We start from the raw sequence: 18,590 nt of genomic DNA on the forward strand, positions 1-18,590 counted from the left end.
TATAACTTGGAAATGAGTTTTTGCTGTAGGACTTTTCCCACTTTAAAAGTATTATAATATTTTTTCGAAAAATAATGTATGATTTGATATGATACCAAACTGTACCAAACATTCGAAAGAAATTCTCTGTAAGACTATGAATTGCAAAAAAGTGACTGATCTGAATTGGTAGTTTCCTTATTGGGAATTCTCTGTAAAGATGAAACCATAAATAATATTTGTTTATTAAATAATAGATAATATCTAATATTTATATTGCTGTGTGTACCATGCTAAGTGTTTTACAATTATTATCTCATTTGATCTCCACAAGAACCCCAAGAAGTAAGTATTATTATCTTGGTTTTATAGATGATGAAACTGAAGCAAACAGGTTAAGTGACTTGCCCAGGGTCTGAAGCCAGATTTGAATTCAGGTCTTCCTTAGTCCAGGCCTGGCACTGACCTAGCTGACCTGATATTTGGTTTTTTTAATGTTACAAACCATGAGAAAAGGTGCCCAAAGTTTTGGTGATTTAGATAGATAGAATTAGATAGGCAGGGATTGTTTTATTTTTGTCTTTGAATTTCCAGCATCTGATGTAATGCCTGGAGTATTTAGTAGGTGTTTAATAAATACTTGATAAGGATGACCAAAAGATTTTAATCCACCATTGAATGAAAATGGGAAGTGTTTCACAGCCCTTCTCCCTCTATAATATCATTTGAAGTGGGTCCTTGGATCCATTCTAAACACAATCTACAGGTATAAATTTCCTGTTTTTATCTTTCTTCTTCTTTGCCCTGAATCTCTTGCTCTTCTCTCCCTCTTTTCTCCCTTCTAATTACTTAACTCTCAATCTTTCTTTCTTCTTTACTTACCCCCCCCTTCCTTTTCTTTTCCTTCTCTCCCATACTTTCGTGATTTTTGAGTCTCCAACTTGAACAGGACAGGTCTTAAGTGTCTTGTTGGCCTGTAGATTATCTAACCCAATACTGGAAGATGTGTGTGTCCAATCGAATTCCCTGTTCAGAGGACAGTTTAATGGAGTAGGACTCAGAGGTCCTGAGTTCTTCTAGTCTTGACTGCTACTAACTGGATTCATTCATCCAATTTCATTCAGCCAATGAAAATAAATTTATCTACAAATATATTTACATTTTATTTGGAGAGATAGAGGGAAAGAAAAGAGAAGCAATTAATAAGCCTCCACATACCCAAAGGTGTTGATCCATATGGTTGGTAGTTGCCTGAGGTTTGAATTACATGTAGGGCAAGCTCTGGGGCTGCACTTAACCCACTTCTTGCTGACTTTCTGGATTTTTTGAGTTGGATGGGTAGCTGGGACTCTGTATTATTGTTTAGCAACTTCATTGGGTAAGTCCCCAACAGAAACAGCCAAATGCAGAGTCTTAAAGTACAGGATGGAAGGTGAGTAGGATGCCCTGCCCACCCTGGTTGTTCAGAAGTATTCTAACAGTTCTGGGAAATGACATCATGGCATGATTGAATCTGTCCAATCTGGGAATTTGTACCTTGAATCAGAGTCAATGAAATAACATTGCAGCAGTCATACCTCAAGCTTGTACGATACCTGTCTCCTTGTAGCTCCAAGTCTTCATTGCATAATCCTTTTCACATTCTTCTGAGCTGAGTAACAGGCAGTAAAGATGATAAGTGATTGGCCTTCCATGGTACCACATAGGGTCACTTCAAAACGGGCATGAAAACTCGAGTGCCCTATTTAAGTGAGAGCAAACTACTCCTAAGTACATTATACGGCAGTGAAAAGGAAGATTCACTGAGACTAGTTTTGTCTCTCTTTCATCTCATATGTCAAGTTCTAAGTCTTATCTTCTAAGTCTAAGGGAAATATGAAGTTGGGGGAGGTGGATACAGTGCAAAGCTCAAAGTAAACAAAAGTCTGTATAAGACAGGGTTTTTATAACTTAAATCCATGGATCATTTGGGGTGTGGGTAGGGATAAGAAAAATATTTCTCTTCTGTTTAGTATCACTTTGAAAAGAAAAGAATTAATTTTAAACTGTTTAGAAGTAGAGAAAGGAACTCCTAGGTCTCCTGATGGTCTGCAGACTATCTAACGCAATACTGGAAAATGTGTGTGTTCAATAGAATTCTGTTAAAATAGAAAACCCTCACTTAAAAAAAAAGAAAACAGAAAACCCTCTTCAAGGGAAAGTTTACTGGAGTAGGAATCAGAGGACATGAGTTCTTCTAATTTACTAAGTCTACTACCAACTAGATTTCATCCAACTGACTTTGGGTGAGAGAGAGTGACATATATAGAGAATAGCAATAAAGCCAATTTGGCTAGAACACGGACTTGGTGAAAAAGAATAATATAAAATAGGCAGGAGCTGTAGTAAAAAGGGCTTTGGATGCCATGCATCTAAGGTCTCTGTATCTTATCCAAAAGCAACAAGGAGTCACTGGAGTAACCTCCCTTGACTGTTTCCCAAGCCAGATGTATGGTTTTAGCCAAGTTGTAACTTCCCTGAGGCCCATAAAAATCTCTGCTAAATGAATGTAAAAGTACATGTCCTGCCTATCTCACATGGTCATTGTAAGGATTAAGTGAAATGTAAAGAACACATTATAGTAATTTATAATGGTGATATTATTGTAAAGCTACTGAATAATGACTTTAGCAAGTAATACATGTCTTAACATGTAGTTCATCAGTGATAGCCTAAAGTTACTGTTGCTTCTTAGGGAAGACACAGAGCAAAGTGGACAATGTATACACACACATACACACACACACACACACATACATGTTTATTGTTGTTCAGTTGTTTTCAGTCACGTCCTATTCTTCGTGACCCCATTTGGGATTTTCTTGGCAGAGATACTGGAGTGATTTGCCATTTCCTTCTCCAATTCATTTTACGGATGAGGAAACTAAGGCATACAGGGTTAAGTGACTTGCTCAGGGTCACATAACTAATAAGTGTGTGAGGCCATATTTGAACTCTGGAAGATGAGTCTTCCTGACTTCAGACCAAACTGATGGGAAATTGTGCAGGAGTCTGCTGGTTCACTCTCCTGACCACACAAGGTATCACACAGACCAGTGTCCTATCACAGACATATCAAACTAATGGATCTCACTTGTACTTTTACTTCAGTATTTAAATTTATGAGTTCATCATTGTGGATACTCCATCCACCCATGTGGATCACAGCCCTTCTACACCTTTTTTTGACTATGTCCTTATATAAATCTTCTGTAGTAGGACTGAATGCAATGAAAGCACTCCTCTTATGCTTAAGTAAAATTTTGTGAATGACATGACAACAATTACACTGTCCATTTGTTGTCATTTCCTCCTACAGTGTGATAGACCCATCTTCTTCTCAAATCATATGGAGTATGAGGGAGGTGATCAGGATAGCCCTGATCAACTGATTTCCCCTGGATCTGTTGATGCAGTTACAAAATATCAGGGTGGAGGGGCAGCTTGGTGGTGCAGTGGATAGAGCACCAGCCCTGAAGTCAGGAGGACCTGAGTTCAAATGCGGCCTCGGACCAAACACTTGACGCTAGCTGCGTGACCCTGGGCAAGTCACTTAACCCCAATTGCCTAAAAAAAAATATCAGGGTCAGCTAAGAAAGACAACAGGGTGTTCTGGCCTTAAAGTGCCGAAAGGTGTCTACGTTGTCTACTCTGTTACCCCTTTAAGTGGCGTGAAGAAATTCTTTAGTCAAGCTTTATGGAATTAGAGGGATCAGTCAGAGTTCCCAGAGGCCTATTAAAAAAGCAAGACACACTTTCTAAGAAGATAGTTAATGCAGGAGAGAGCCGTGAGGAATGTGAACTCTGATCGTTAATAAGAGAGTCAGTTCCTTGAACCTTAATGAACTTCTTAGAGAAGCCATAGTGGGTGGCAGCATAACGGAAAGTCATTGAAGCCATCTTGCCAAAGTACAAAAAACAGATGGTTATCTCAAACGCTTTGTGGAGGATCAAGATTGAGAAGCCAAGATGATCTGATGGAGGTCATGTATGAGCCAAGGACAGCATGAGCACAAGCATGTAAAACAGCACAAGCTGGTGAGATGCATTAAACCCAAGCTGCAACATTTTCCTTCCCATCTTCATCCACAAAGGATATATATGGAGAGGGAACTTATTTCTCATTTACTTCCTGACCATTCACTTCCTGTTTCCATCATTCCCTTCTAGGTTCTTTGATCTGTATTCGTTTTTATGTTTTTCCCCTAAATGCTTACTTTGATTTATAAGCCATTTTAGCAATGATAAATGTGTTTGGCCAGCAAACTCAAGCTATTTGCTGTAGTTATTGTATAAATTACAAAAGAAAGAAAGGATTCTCAAAAAGAGAGAATCAGTTATGGAAGAAGAATTCGGTCTTTGAGAGGGAATTATTCTCACCTCTGTGGCACTCATCCAGTAGAAGGAACAGCACCCAGGGGGAGCGACAAGAGAAAACCACTAAAGGACTAGAAAGGACTCTGAAAGCCTGCATGGCCAGAAGTGAGATTTGCCTGGACCACATATGTTCCCTATGTGTATGCCTCTCTACTAGTATACTCTATAAACCAAATCCTTCTCCTGACCACACACACACACACACACACACACACTCACGTATTTGTTGTTCAGTTGTTTTCTATCATGGCTGATAGAGGTGTGAGTGTAGCCCATAGAAAGGCAAGAGTTGGGAGATAGAGTTGCTTATGAGACGAACAACAAAAAGGCCAGCATTGTTGACTTGTAGAGTGCACGTACGTTAAAAAGTAGGGTGTAAGAAGACTGGAAAAATAGGAAAAGGCCAGGTTTTAAAGGGCTTGAAAAGTGAGTGGATTTTATGTTTGATCCTGGAGGTAATAGAGAGCCACTGGAGTTTATTGAGGCAGGGGATGGGGTGAAGGGAGCACGATGGGGACTATGACATGGTCAAACCTGTGTTTCAGAAAAGTCGCTTTGGCGGTTGAGTGAAGGATGGCTTGGAGTATGGAGAGACATGAATCTGGAAGACCATCCAGAAGGCTAATGTAGTAGTCTAGGTGTTAGGTGATGAGCTTTTTGAGTAGAGAGAAGGGGATGCATACAAGAGATATTGCAAAGGTAGGACCAATGAAACAACCAACAGATGGGATATGTGGGGAGGGGGGGTTTTAAGTGAGAAGTTAAAAATAACTATAAAAAAGTCTTTCTTGGTTTAACTCTCCCAAATTTCATCTTCTTAGAATTTCTCCCAATTCTTTCCATATAGGATTAGAAGGGAGGAGACATTTATTTAGTGCCTACCATGTGCCAGGTAGAGTGCTAAGAATTTTACAAATACCTCATTTGGTCATCACACCAATCCTGTGTGGTACTACTATTATCTCCATTTTATAGTTGAGGAAACTGAGGCAGACAAACAGAGGTTAAGTGACTTGCCCAGGGTCACACAATAGTGCATGTCTGAGGATCTGAACTTAAATATTCCTGATTCCAGGTCCAGCACTCCCAAGTTTCCCAGCTGCTTCAGCTAGGACAGGAAGACAAGATTAGCAAGATAGTGTAGAACATGTAATTTGAGATTTCAGAGCCAGAAGGAATTCTGGGCATCATCTAATACAACTTTCCCATTTTGCAAATGAAAAAATTGAGGTCCAGAGGTGAAGCTCACAGAGCTGGTAAATTATAGAGCTGAGATTTCCCTCCTTATCTTTTGACTCCAAGTCCAATTAAGATTCAGCTGTATGACACTCGTATGTCATGTGTTCATACCTATATACCTGAGTAGTGAGGTATAGCAGAAGGACCCTTGATTCAGAGTCAGGAGTGTTGGGTTGGGGGGGGGTTGGGATCTAATTAAGACTCTGATTCTTAACTGTGCAACTATGCAACTCTGAACCTTGGTTTCCTCAACTGCAAAATGAAGATAATGGGGGGCAGCTAGGTGGCACAATAGATAGAGCACCAGCTCTGGAGTCAGGAAGACTTGAGTTCAAATCCAGCCTCAGACACATACTTCCTTAGCTGTGTGACTCTGGGCAAGTCACTTAACTCCAACTGCCTCACCAAAAAAAAAAAAAATTGAGATGATGATATGTGTTGTACCTGAACTAAGAAAATGTATAGGAAGCACTTTGTAAAATAAAGAGCGGTATGTAATATCAGCTGGGATGATGTTTTCCACTGCCTTGTTCATAGCTACATGCTTAGTAAATGTTTGGTTAATTGTGTACTGTGATCACTAGTTTGCCAGAAAAAATCCTCTTGCTGAAGAAAATAGAAAAGGTACCATGTAAAGGCTTAAACACCTATATTAATAGCAGACTTTTCAATTCAATAATCTTGGTGATGTAGAATATTCATCTCCCTTCTTAGATGAAGTCACATGATTTATTTCAACCAAAGTTTATTAAACCCTCCTATATCCACGGCAATGTTTTGGGTACAGGTGATACCAAGGCAAAAAACAAACAAACAAACAAACAAAAATGAAACCCACAGCTACTGCCTTCAAGGAGGTTGCATTTCTGCTGGATACACCAACTACTACTACCACTTTTCACTTACCGTAGTTTGAGCATCATTGTCTTTTCAGGTTCAGTGGATATTTGTGTAAGTTCTATCTACTCTTCTCATCTCCTTTTGCTGCTTCCATTTCTGAACAAACCACCATCCTCTCATTTAAGCAAGCAAAAGATCCCATATATCTGTGTGTGTGTGTGTGTGTGTGTGTGTATAGATACACATCCCTTCTTACCTCCAGTTATTTTGTAGTCTTCCCTTGAAAGAAACTCATATTGGAAAAGCTATTGTCAGCTGTTAGAAGAAAATACCTGATTCGTGTTGACTTTGCTAATAACTGTTGACTTAAAGGAACGTATTAAATCTCTTGCCAGTATAACCACTGCAGGGCAAGATGGCAAAGGTACAAAGTATCTTTGCACGATGGGTTTTAGAAGAACAACTTAAATGCGTAAGGTTCACATTGTGCTATCCCAAGAATGTCCAAAACAATGTTTTCTTTGACTCCAAGAAGAAAGATTAAGTGGGGTGGACAATATCCTATGTGTCTAACTATATGTCTAGATTCCTTGAAAGAACAGTATCATATAAATTCAAGAGTAATTAAGAATGAATACACAAAAAGAAGATGGCAGTTTCTTTGCTTATAGCTATTCAAGCTTCAAGCACACAATAGCACCAAGTCAGTCCTTTCATTCTATAGGCTGTCACCACAAGCTATGCAGGTATTTTCAATTTGACTTTAATTGTGTCTTTCTTGTCATTTCAATAACTTTTTAAGTGAAACAAAAGTCAATTATTGGGTATCCTTTAGAACTTTACTCAGCTATATGGCACAAATTGATATACTTACTGATTTTTTTTGCCTCAAACTCAGAATCAAGTTTTCAGTAATCATAAACAGAAATGTTACCATTTTCCTTTAATGTACCTATTCATGACCATTTTCCATTTACAAAGTGCTGTTCATTCAAGGAATCTTAACATACAGCTGGTCATATGTGCCGACGTCCAACCTATCTTTCTTCCCTTTTGCTTTTAGTAAATTAACCATTCCTCTTAACTTGTAAAAGAAGAAGAAACACACATGTGCATATGTACTCCTGAAAAAAGTAAATTGTATCAAGTATTATTAGTACAATGGAAAAAAATTTCCCTGCCAAGTAGCACCGGTCATGATGCAATAAAATAATTGGAAGGAGTTCTGGATTATGAGTCAGGAAACCTGGATTCAGTTACTGGTTCTGCCATTTAATTATTTGTGGGAATTTGGGCAAGGTACAGAGCCTCCATTCCTCATCTGTATATGTCAGGTTAGATGGCCTCTCAAGTCCCTTCCAGCTCTAATTCTGTAATTCTATGATTCACATCTCTACTCCTCACTAGTTGTGCAACTTTGCATAAATTACTTCACCTTTTCTCAGTTTTCTCATCTCTAAAATAAAATCACCAAACTAGGTAATGTCCTAGGTCCCTCCTAGGTCCAGCTATTCATAAATCTTGACTTAGTACCCATAAATTTATGGAAAAATCCTAACAGGTCTGTATGAAATAGTCTATGAGGAACAGTGAAAAACATTCCCCACCCCTGCTTCCAGTCACCCCACCTCCACAGTAGTCAGGCACAGTATATGCTCATTCTGGAAAAATTCATCATGACTGTCTTATTGCCAAAGCACGGAGACTCATACTTGCTTCTCTTAGAAATGAGCCCAGTGTTGCCTGTCAGTGCTACTGTTTGAGGTCACTGCTTTTGAAATTGTACAATCGTCTTTGTGTTTTTGAAGAGAGCCCTTTTGCTTCATCCTGCTCCAGTAATGCCCATGCAGCTGAATTAAGGTTTTTTAAGTTGGGGATAAATGAAGCACTTGGGTCATTTCTCTTTTGCTTATGTATTTCCTAATGCAACCTCATAGTCGAGGATACTGTGCCCATTTTCCCTCAGATTGACTATCCCCTGATGCTCTGGCCCACCTCCTACCGCTGCTGTTTCTTAACATTTAAACTTGTGAATCATGAAAAGAAGCTCATGGAAAATCTTTTAATAGAAATGAACATATTGTTTTAAGTTCCTGCCTATTTCAGGGGAAAGGGGAAGAGGAAGAATTGATTTATGATGATATTACATATTTAAAACACATATAAAAAGCAAGAGAGGGGGCAGCTAGATGGTGCAGTGGTTAGAGCTTGGACCTTGGAGTCAGGAAGACCTGAGTTCAAATGCGGCCTCAGACACTTGACATTTACTACCTGTGTGACCCTGGGCAATTCACTTAATCCCGATTGCCTCACCAAAAAAAAAAAAGCAAGAGAGATTAAAGAGCCATGGTCTAGAGTTTCACTTTTCTGCCAAATTGATACGGTCTTATACAGCATTGAGAAAAAAAAATAGATTTTAGAATAGAATTTGTGGGAAAACTCATGCCACTAAGGGAAAAATAAAAAAGCTTTTTTCCCGTTGCGCACTAATTTAGTAAACAAAAGATTTGTGTTACTTAAACTAGCCAATGTGAAATTATTCACCAAGTAGAAACAGAATATCACTTGACTGAAACTGATAACAATGTCACTCTGCTTGATTCCTGAATGTGCCTAGTGACAAAGAAGCATTAATGGAGCTTGGAATTTTTTTTCCTTTTGACAGGTTGCCGGAAACAAAGGTGTCAAAATGACTGAGCGTTTTGATTGCCACCACTGCAGTGAGTCCCTGTTTGGAAAGAAATACATCCTGAGAGAAGAGGATCCCTACTGTGTGAAGTGCTTTGAGAGCCTGTACTCCAACACATGTGAGGAGTGCAAGAAACCCATTGGCTGTGACTGCAAGGTATCTTAGGCTGATGTCTTATCTTGATAGCCTCTGTCAGGCTGAACTGAACAAATTAGTTCCTTGGGCCAATCACGGGGAATATTGTTTGCTTTCATGTTCTGCATGTGTTAGAATTGTCTCTCTAGCTAAACTGTAAGATTATAGAGGGCACGATCACCTCAGATTTCTTCTCTATTCTCCACAGCACCTACCTTGGTGTTGGTGGCACAGAAAACATAGAAATCATGGAGCTTGAAGAGACTTTAATGATCGTCCAGCCTAACTCCCTCATTTTATAGCTAGGGAAACTGAGGCCCAGAGAATTGCTCAAGATCATAATGGTGGTAAGCAGCAGAAACATACAAATTTGACCCTGTTCCCTAAAATCCTTCAGGCTGGGAATTCTGATAATCCAATTTGAACTTTCTAGGGTTATAACCCAAGTAAAACTGGCTCTAACCTAAATTTATGGGATTTCATATGCCTTCTTTTAATCCTGCTGCTCTTCCTTAAGACTAAAAACTTTGGGGGAGTTTCATCATGTGTCCCCTAAAGTTATAAATACCAGATTTAACTATGGGCAGAGGGAAAGGTATCTATAATTAGATAATCCAGATATTTTTCAGCTTTTGTGTTAGCTTCATTTATCAAGTTGTCCCTAGGAAAGGCAATTCTAACAGGATTGTCTCATTGCCTTCTGCTGTTAAATGTTAAATGACAAGTGAGCAATAATCCATCTTTCCCTCCCCCCAACTCCCATGCACAGGAAGTCTTGTGAAGAAATGAGATGAGGAATGTGCAACATGGCCCTTTTTATGTCTCATGAAACCAAACTACAGCAATGTATTTTTTGGCTATAGCACAGGAGTGAGATGCCAAATGTAAAAGAAACAAAACTGAACGGTAGTATTGTGTAAACTTTGAAGGGTTCAGAGGTTTAGAGATAGCAAAAATTAGTTGACCTAGCTCATCTTAAAAATGATTTCTCTTCTGTCAATTAACTGACATCTCTCCCTGATGCTTAGTGAGAGTTATTGTACCCTTTCTCAATAAAGCACTCAACAAGTAGGTTATTAAATGGCTGTTTAGTGCAAGGCAGTATGCTAGGCATTGGCAACACAAGTACAAAGAACAGCTACCCCTGCTCTCAGTGAGCTTACCTTCTTATGGGGAAGACAACCAGTACATCTAAAAATATACACAGCATAAATATATGCTAAATCCATAAAAACATCCAAAGTAACCAAATGTGGTGGCTTTTGGGAGGGAGGGTACTAGCAGTTGGGGGATCAGGAAAAATATTATGCACAAGATAATATTTGAGATGGCTTGAAGGAAGGAGGAAGTGAATTCCAGACATTTAGGACAGTCACTGCCAAGGCATGTTCACCCTTATAGAAGTCCAGTCCTCTTCCTTCCTTCCAACAATGTCACCAGTTTTCTGGAGTGTATTTTCTTTGCACATCTCATGGAACCTGAGTCCCCAGTGTGGAAATTTCACGATTTTTAAAATGTGTATTTGGGTTAAAGTAAGGGCTAAAATTCCAGTAAAGTTGCCTGAGACAACTCAAATGCATGAGAAGTCCATCAGTTGGAAAGCCCAACTCTTTAGAGATAAGAATTATAGCTACTTGGGGCTACTGTTCCTTGGCCCGTGAATACATGAAAAAACTGAAATGACTTTCCTTTTCTTGGGAATATGATTTAGTCAAAAGTCTCTTTAAACCAGCAATCCTTCAAGAAATGTTTTATGTGTTAATGGACAAAAATCCCACCGAATTGGGCCAAAATCAACAAGTCTTTACCAAAGTCAGGAATTAATAAGCCTGAACTTTTCAACTTGGATTTAGAGGTCTTAGAAATGTGGTATTATTATTCAATGTGATTTTCTGTATTTTAAAACAAAAAGAAATCGATGGGGCTAGACCACCCAGATTGGGGAATTTTTAATATTAAAGGTGTTTGGGGGTGTGTATTTTTAGATGTTTAAAAGTGAATAAAATTAATTGGGGCGGGGGGGAAGGGGGGAGAATGTAGTCTTAGAGAAAATTGGTCTGTTTTTTTTCAGGAAGTGAAGCAAAAACTCCTGGCAGGACACCCAGCAGAGCAATTGAACTGATAAATCTGGTTTGCAGTTCTATTTCTTAAAATAATAAGATAGCCCACAAGTCTCTTCCCCCCACCCCTAAGTGGTATATGCATACAATTTTTAAAAAATCAGTAAGTCTGAGAGAATGAAGCTAATTTTGATGTGTGGACTTGTGTGGGTCAGTTAAGTCTACTAGCATTTATTAAGCACCTACTATTTGCTGATCATTGTGCTAAGCACTGGGGATACAAAAAGAGGCAAAAGACAGTCCTTGATCTCAAGGAGGTTATATAGTTTAACAGGGGAAACAATTCAAAAACGACTGTGTGTGAACAAGATGTATAAAGGATAAATTAGGAGTAGTCTCTCAGGGTGGGCACTAAGATTAAGGAGTACCGGGAAAGATTTATTACAGAAGAGGGGATTTTAAATGAGGTTTGAAGGAAGCCAAAGAAGATAGGAACATAGATAAGGAGAGAGAGTGTTTCAGGCATGAGGGATAGCCAGGAAAGTGCTTGGAATTGAGAGATGGAGTATAGTGTTCAAGGAACAGTGAGGAAGCCAGTGCCACTAGAAGAATAAGTAGAAAGGGGGCAGCTAGGTGGCACAGTAGATAGAGCAGTGGCCCTGGAGTCAAGAGGACCTGAGTTCAAATCCAGCCTCAGACATATGATACTAGCTGTGTGACCCTGGGCTTGTCACTTAACCCTGATTGCCTTGCCAAAAAAAAAAAAGGGGGGAATAAGTAGAAAGGAATAATGTATAAGAAGATTGGAAAGGTAAGAAAGGGCCAGTTAATAAAAAGTTTTAACGGTCAGAGAGTTCTGTTTGATCCTGGAGGTTATAGACAGCCACTGGAATTTATTGAATGGAGTGGGAGGAGATGATATAGTCAGACTTGTGTTTTAGGAAGACAAGTTTATTAGCTGAGTGAAAGGTAGATTGCAGCAAGGAGAGACTTGACATATTACAGGCTACTGCAATAATCTGAGCATGCAGTAATGACCACCAGGGTGGTGGCAGTGTCAGAGGAGAGATGGGGTGTATATGAGAGATGTTATGAAGGCATAAATGACAGGATTTGTCAACTGATTGGATATGGGAAGGTGAAAGAGAGTGAAGTCAGGGATTACATCTAGAAGATGAGACAGGGTGATGGGGAAGATGATGGCACCCTTTATCGTAATAGGAAAGTTAGGAGAGAGAAGGAGCTTGGGGTGGGGAAAGATAAGTGTAGTGTTGGACACATTGAATTTCAAAGAATAGTTTGAGATGTCTTACAAGTAATTGGAGATGCAAGACTGGAGCTCAGGAGAGAGGTTAGAGCTGAGAATTATCTGTACTGAGATGACAACTGAATCCTTGGGGGGTGATGATATCACTAAGTTATGAAGATAAAAATGGTAATATTTGACCAATGATTGAACATGGAGGCTGAGAGAAAGCGAGGAATTGAGGATGACATCTAGGCTGTGAACCTGGGTAACTGGGAGGGTTGTGGTAACCTCCATAGTAATAAGGAAGTTAGGAAGAAGGGAGGGTTGGAGGGAAACAATCATAAGTTCAGTTTTAGATATATTGAATTAAGATGTTTGTAGGACATTCAGTTCAAGATGTCTGCTAAGTAATTGGAGATGCAGGACTGGAGAGGGAGAGACTTTAGAACTTGTGTGCCTTCTCCTTATCCCTGTATGCTTAGCATAATCTCTATGAATTCCTTAAGCATATTTTATATTACTATAATGTAATTATATTATTTTAATTAAGTAATTCTAATTAATATAATTTAGCGTTATATTATATATATGTATATTAATAGAGAGGTATTGCAGTGTAATGAATAAAGAATAGATCTTGGATTCAGGAAGACCTGTGCTCAAATTCTACCTCAAACACATGCTGGATGCAAATCACTTAACCTCTCAAGGCCCCAGGCAACTAAGATTTTAAGTTGCAGAGATGGTGTCAACCTTTGGTGGTGGAAGGCATTTGCCCCATCAGGAGATCCCCGGAACAATGAAATCACAGGTCTTGCCCTGTGCTTAACTCTGAGAAAAGATGGAAATGTTCTTCAAGGAAAGATCTCTTGTTTTTCTGGACTGGGGCAGGAGTGGTGGTGATAAGGACTTTGTCATTTCCCCCCAGAAATATGGACTCTATGGGGCTTTGTTGTCACTAGTAATATGGTTCTTGTTGACTGACAACTAATTTCATTGGATACTTTCACGAGAGAAGCTGGGAAATGAAAGAATGGGACTGAAGCAGGCAGATTATAAACATCTATTAAAGGGGTGGAAATAAATGTTTACATAAAGCCTATTGTGTGCCAGGTACTGTGCTAAGCACTTTTTTACAAATATTTTGCAAATATTCTCTCATTTGAGCCCTATTATCATCCCTATTTTACAGTTGGGGAAACTGAGGCAAACAGGTTGTTTTTTTCGTTTTTTGTTTTTTGTTTTTGTTTTGTTTTTTGTTTTTTTTGTTTTTGTTTTTTTAAGAGACTTGCCTAGGATCACACAGCTAGTAGGTATGAGGCCAGATCTGATCTCAAATCTATCCTGACTTCAGGCCTTGCACTATATCCACTGTGCCACCAGCTGGCTATGCTTACCGTGGCATTGTTGTGGTTGTATGGTTTGTCCTTTGTTCTCAAAGAGGACCGTGACATCAGGTTGATGATGACATGATTTGCAATTGACTTTGATTTAGGTGAGGAAAGGCTGTGCAAAGTCACCAGCGTGGCGTACAAAGAAAGGCAAACACTTTTTTTTTTTATGAAGAAGCTGACATTTTAATGGAGGAGATACTATGTAAATAACTAGGTGGTGTTGTTCAGGTCTGTCCGACTCTTCACGACACCATATGGGGTTTTCTAAGCAAAGATACTGGGTTGGTTTGCCATTTCCTTCCCCAGTGGATTAAGACAAACAGAGGTTAAATGCATTACTCAGAGTCACACAGCTAGTGCATTTCTGAGGCCTAATTTGAATTCAGGTCTTCCTGTTGTGAGGCCCAACACTCTATCCACTGATACCTAGCTGCCTCCAAGTAACTAGGTGTTGTTTGTCCTTTGATTTCAAAGAGAACCAGTGACATCACGGGTAATGTCTTGACTTGCACCTAAATTGGATTTCAGTGAGGTAGAGTCATCCGCCTCTCTCTCTCTTCCTGAGTCATAGAAGTCCAGTGACAGACAAAAGTCAGGACAACTGGCAATGGCTGAGGATACAGTGGTTGGCACCTTTGTGTCTGACAAAGCTCTAAATGCTCCACAATACCTGCCTCAGCCATTTCATGGCCATTGGAACAAATTGTCCTCACCTCCACTGGGCAGTCTTCACATGCTTAGGTAGACATCCCCCTAACTTACCAAAACATTTGAGACCTATGGGTTACCTTCAGTCCTGGTTTAGCCCATCTGTCAAGGTGGTTTTACCAGGGTGTGGCTGTTGTGCATGCTGGTGAGAGCTGGGTGAAGGTGGACACCAAAGGTGAGCGAGCAGCTCTCAAAAAGCCTTGGCAGCCCTCACACCCTGCATTTGAGGGGCATCTCCATGGAGATTGAGGACATATCCTGGATGGTATCTGGCTAAAAGGGCAGCCGAGTGGTGCAGTAGATACAGCTCTGGACCTGAAATCAGGAAGACTTATCATCCCGAATTGAAATCCAGCCTCAGATTTACTAGCTGTGTGACCCTAAACATGTCATTTAACCTTGTTTGCCTCAGTTTCCTCATCTGTCAAGAAAACCCTAAATGGGGTCATGAAGAGTCAGACACAACTGAAACAATTGAACAGCAACATCTGGCTGAAAGGACAAAGTTGCTGAATGGGTCTTAGAGCTGCCTCTAAGATGACTGGCAGGCTGGTATTGGGGGACAGACACAGAGGGGCAATCTCTCGGTGCTCTACCAGTTCTTTCAGACTCTCTCTTGGACTTCCGTCTCACACTCAGAAAACAGATCAGTGAGCAGCAGAGCAGATTTGGTCCTTGGGGGGCTTAGGGGAAGGGAGAAGGAAACATTCATGCTCAATTAGCTCTCCCCAGGAAGTATGAAAGGTTGCCTTGGGGCAAAAGAACATAGGAATTGCCTATGTTTGTATATGACTCACAAGAAAAAATTGTGTGTGGGCTTTGCCAGCTCAAGAAATGGTGTCAATCTACAGAAGCAGACATGCATATGCTGCATATGCTGAGGAGAGAGCTCAGGCTTGGGCATTGTCTCATGGGTGTGACCTCAAAATCAAGAGTTTCAAAGCTTGAGAGTGCAGACATTGGACTTTGTAGAGAGAAGGGAATTTCCTGCTGCAGTGTGCTCCTTGGAAAAAGAGAAGGAAAACCTATCTAGTTGTTGAGCATTATCCTGCTTAGAAAGTAAAGGCAGCAGGTATTATGATTTTGTTGTTTAGTCATTTTTCAGCCATGTCCATGGGATCTTTGTGACCCCATTTGGGGTTTTTTAAGCAAAGATACTGGAATGACTTGTCATTTCCTTCTCCAGCTCATTTTATGGATGAAGAAACTGAGACAAACAGGGTTAAGTGACTTGCCCAGGGTCACACAGCTAGCAAGGGTCTAAGGTGTGTGAACTCAGGTCTTTCTGACTCCAGAGTTGGCATTCTATTCACTGTGCCAACTAGCTGCCCCAAACAGCTATTCTGATAGGGAAGGTCTAATGGCAAAGGCATACTTGTTATTCAGCAGCCCCAAACTGTTTTCCTCCTTCTGATTGGAATCCAAACCACAGTGTGATGCTAGCCAGCTGTGAGGAAATGTGTAAAACCCTGTAGGAGGGCCAGGTATCAACCAGAATGTCAAAGAATTGCTGTGAAGATGTGTAGTTTAATCCCTTTCTAAGGTGAGCTGACAGGCCGAGTGTTTCATGTGTTTCTGAATCTGATCCTTGGCTCCTATGAGACCTTTGCATCTTCAGCATCTTTTGTGGGATGAGGTAAAGATTCTGGTACCCACATGCCTTTGAGTGCTTCTATAGGATCAGTTACCCACCAGTGGAAAAATCTAGGAATGAGCTCTAGCACAAGTACAGTAGGAGGTTTTCCTAGAGAAACTCCTGGTGGGAAGCAGTGAGCCAAGGGCAGATCATGACCCTTTTGGGGGCCAGCTCCCAGGATAGAACCTGGTCAATTCAAGCCTGGAATCTTGGGAGAGTCTTGGAACATGGATTCACTTAGTTTAATGTTTATAAAATTATTGATGGATGAATAAAAGAAACTTTCAAAGTCCTATAACTGAAGACAATCTTGAAACAATGAGAGCACCTGCAACGCTCACAACCAGTACACATCTTTCTTTTTAGACTGCCTCTTAACTTGTCATGGAATAGGGACTAGGCCTGTGATTTTAATTAGTATAGAGAACTCCCAGATGACGAAACTACCTTTACCAGTGCAGGTCACCGCCATCTTCTCTGAGACTTGTGGTTTTAGAGAATTGCCTGGAGGCCTGAGAGGTTAAGATTAAAAATCATCCCTCTTTTCCAGAGCAATAGAAATGGGTAAAACTCTCTGCATTCTCAAAATTGAAGTCATTACATGGTACAACACCGGAGAAGGCACTGTACCTAGAATCAGGAAGACCTGAGTTTGAATTCTGCCTCAAACATTTCCTGGCTGTGACCCTGGGCAAGTTACTTAACCTCTGTCTGCCTGTTTCCTCGTCTATAAAATGGAGATAATAATTGCACCTACCTCTCAGGGTTGTTGTGGGGATCAGATGAGGAAATATATGTAAAGCATTTTGTAAACTTTAAAGAGCTACATAAAAGTGAGTTATAATAATAATAGTTATTATTATTTACTGTTATTATTGTTAGTTTCCCCACTGATGTTTCCTCTGGGAATACCTTTTTTGCTAACTCTCACTTCCACATTCTTAGTTAACAATCTAGCGCTTCTGTTAATTTGGTGAAGGTATTTCTACATTCTTAAAAGATAGTAATTGGTGGGGGGGCAGCAGTTAGGTGGAGCAGTGGATAGAACACTGGCCCTAGAGTCAGGAGGACTTGAGTTCAAATCCAGCCTTAGACACTTACTAGGAAAAAAAAAAGACATTTACTAGCTAGCTGTGTGATCCTGGGCAAGTCATTTAACCCCTAGAGGCAATAGGAGTTATTGCCTCTAAAAAAATTAAAATTAAAAAAAAATAAAAGGAAAAGATAAAAATAAGTCCCTCTAGGAATTTACTAGTAACATTTGGATACCCAGGATATAACTAGCACCAGAAATACAGTAAACATATTTGTATCTTTCCTTACAAAAGAATAAGTTATGAAAAAGAGAAGAAAAAATGTTAAAGCAGCATTCAGTATTTGGAAACGAAAGAGATTGGGTAGTAGAAGGGAGAGATCTGATTGGAGTGAGAATATTGAGTCTCAAATCCTGTCCTGTTTCCCTGAGGCTTCAGTTTTCTCATTTATAGAATGGAGTTGGGCTGGCTTGGAGGGGCAGAGGAGGAGATGGGGAGTGGACAAGTTGAGTTGTTGACAAGTTGATCCTGTTTAACTCTTTTTGTCTAAGTGAAATTATGGCATAAAATCATCTTCAGTTTACAGCAGAGTCCAGTTAATTCTAAGTCATTAGCTCAGCTATTCTCAGAAACAACAGTGCTGCACATCAAATTCAAGTTAGAAGCATTTCCCATGTCTTGAAATATTTCTGAAATGAAAAATTCTGAAATTTTTTTGGGGAGAAGGATTTGATCCCAATCTTGTTATATTATCAGCATTCTCTTCATTTAAGATTTCTATGGGTACCAGGTTTGTCTTAGTATTTTTCCAGTGGGCTAAGAGGTTTTAAAAGTATCCTTTTATGGGTACCTGTCTGTTTATCTATCTATCTACACATATACACATATATAACACATATACATATATACTTGCACGCATATATACATATATATCTAGGATAATTTAAGTTCTTTGAAGATAAATAAATGACTATAAAATTCAGAGATATTCAGGTACCTCGGGGGTAATAATAGCACCAATTTCATGGAGTCAGTGTCAAGATCAAATATGATAACATATGTAATACACTTTGCAGACCTTAAAGATCTATATAAATGATAAATATTGTTAATTAGGTAGATAGGTGACATAGTGAGTAGGGTGTTAAACTTGGAGTCAGGAAGTCCTGAATTCAAATACTGCCTTCAACATGTAATAGCCATGTGACCCT

At 39.7% G+C, this 18,590-nt stretch overlaps 1 protein-coding gene across 4 annotated transcripts in view; it reads left to right on the forward strand.

Moving 5' to 3' along the window:
• LOC114046318 (four and a half LIM domains protein 2) overlaps positions 1 to 18,590 on the forward strand; it is a 68,938-nt gene that overhangs the window by 12,137 nt on the left and 38,211 nt on the right. For 3 of the 4 annotated variants that reach the window (XM_027866619.1, XM_027866618.1, XM_027866617.1), the window contains exon 2: positions 9,140 to 9,319. In XM_027866619.1, the coding sequence (XP_027722420.1) occupies positions 9,164 to 9,319 (156 nt within the window). In that variant the 5' untranslated portion in view covers positions 9,140 to 9,163. Of the gene's footprint in view, positions 1 to 9,139; positions 9,320 to 11,373; positions 11,429 to 18,590 lie in introns of those variants that run through there. The other variant, XM_027866620.1, reaches the window with a different exon arrangement.

The sequence above is a fragment of the Vombatus ursinus genome, unplaced genomic scaffold, assembly GCF_900497805.2.
Source record: "Vombatus ursinus unplaced genomic scaffold, bare-nosed wombat genome assembly UNPS02014781.1, whole genome shotgun sequence".
NCBI classification, from domain to species: Eukaryota; Metazoa; Chordata; class Mammalia; order Diprotodontia; family Vombatidae; genus Vombatus; species Vombatus ursinus.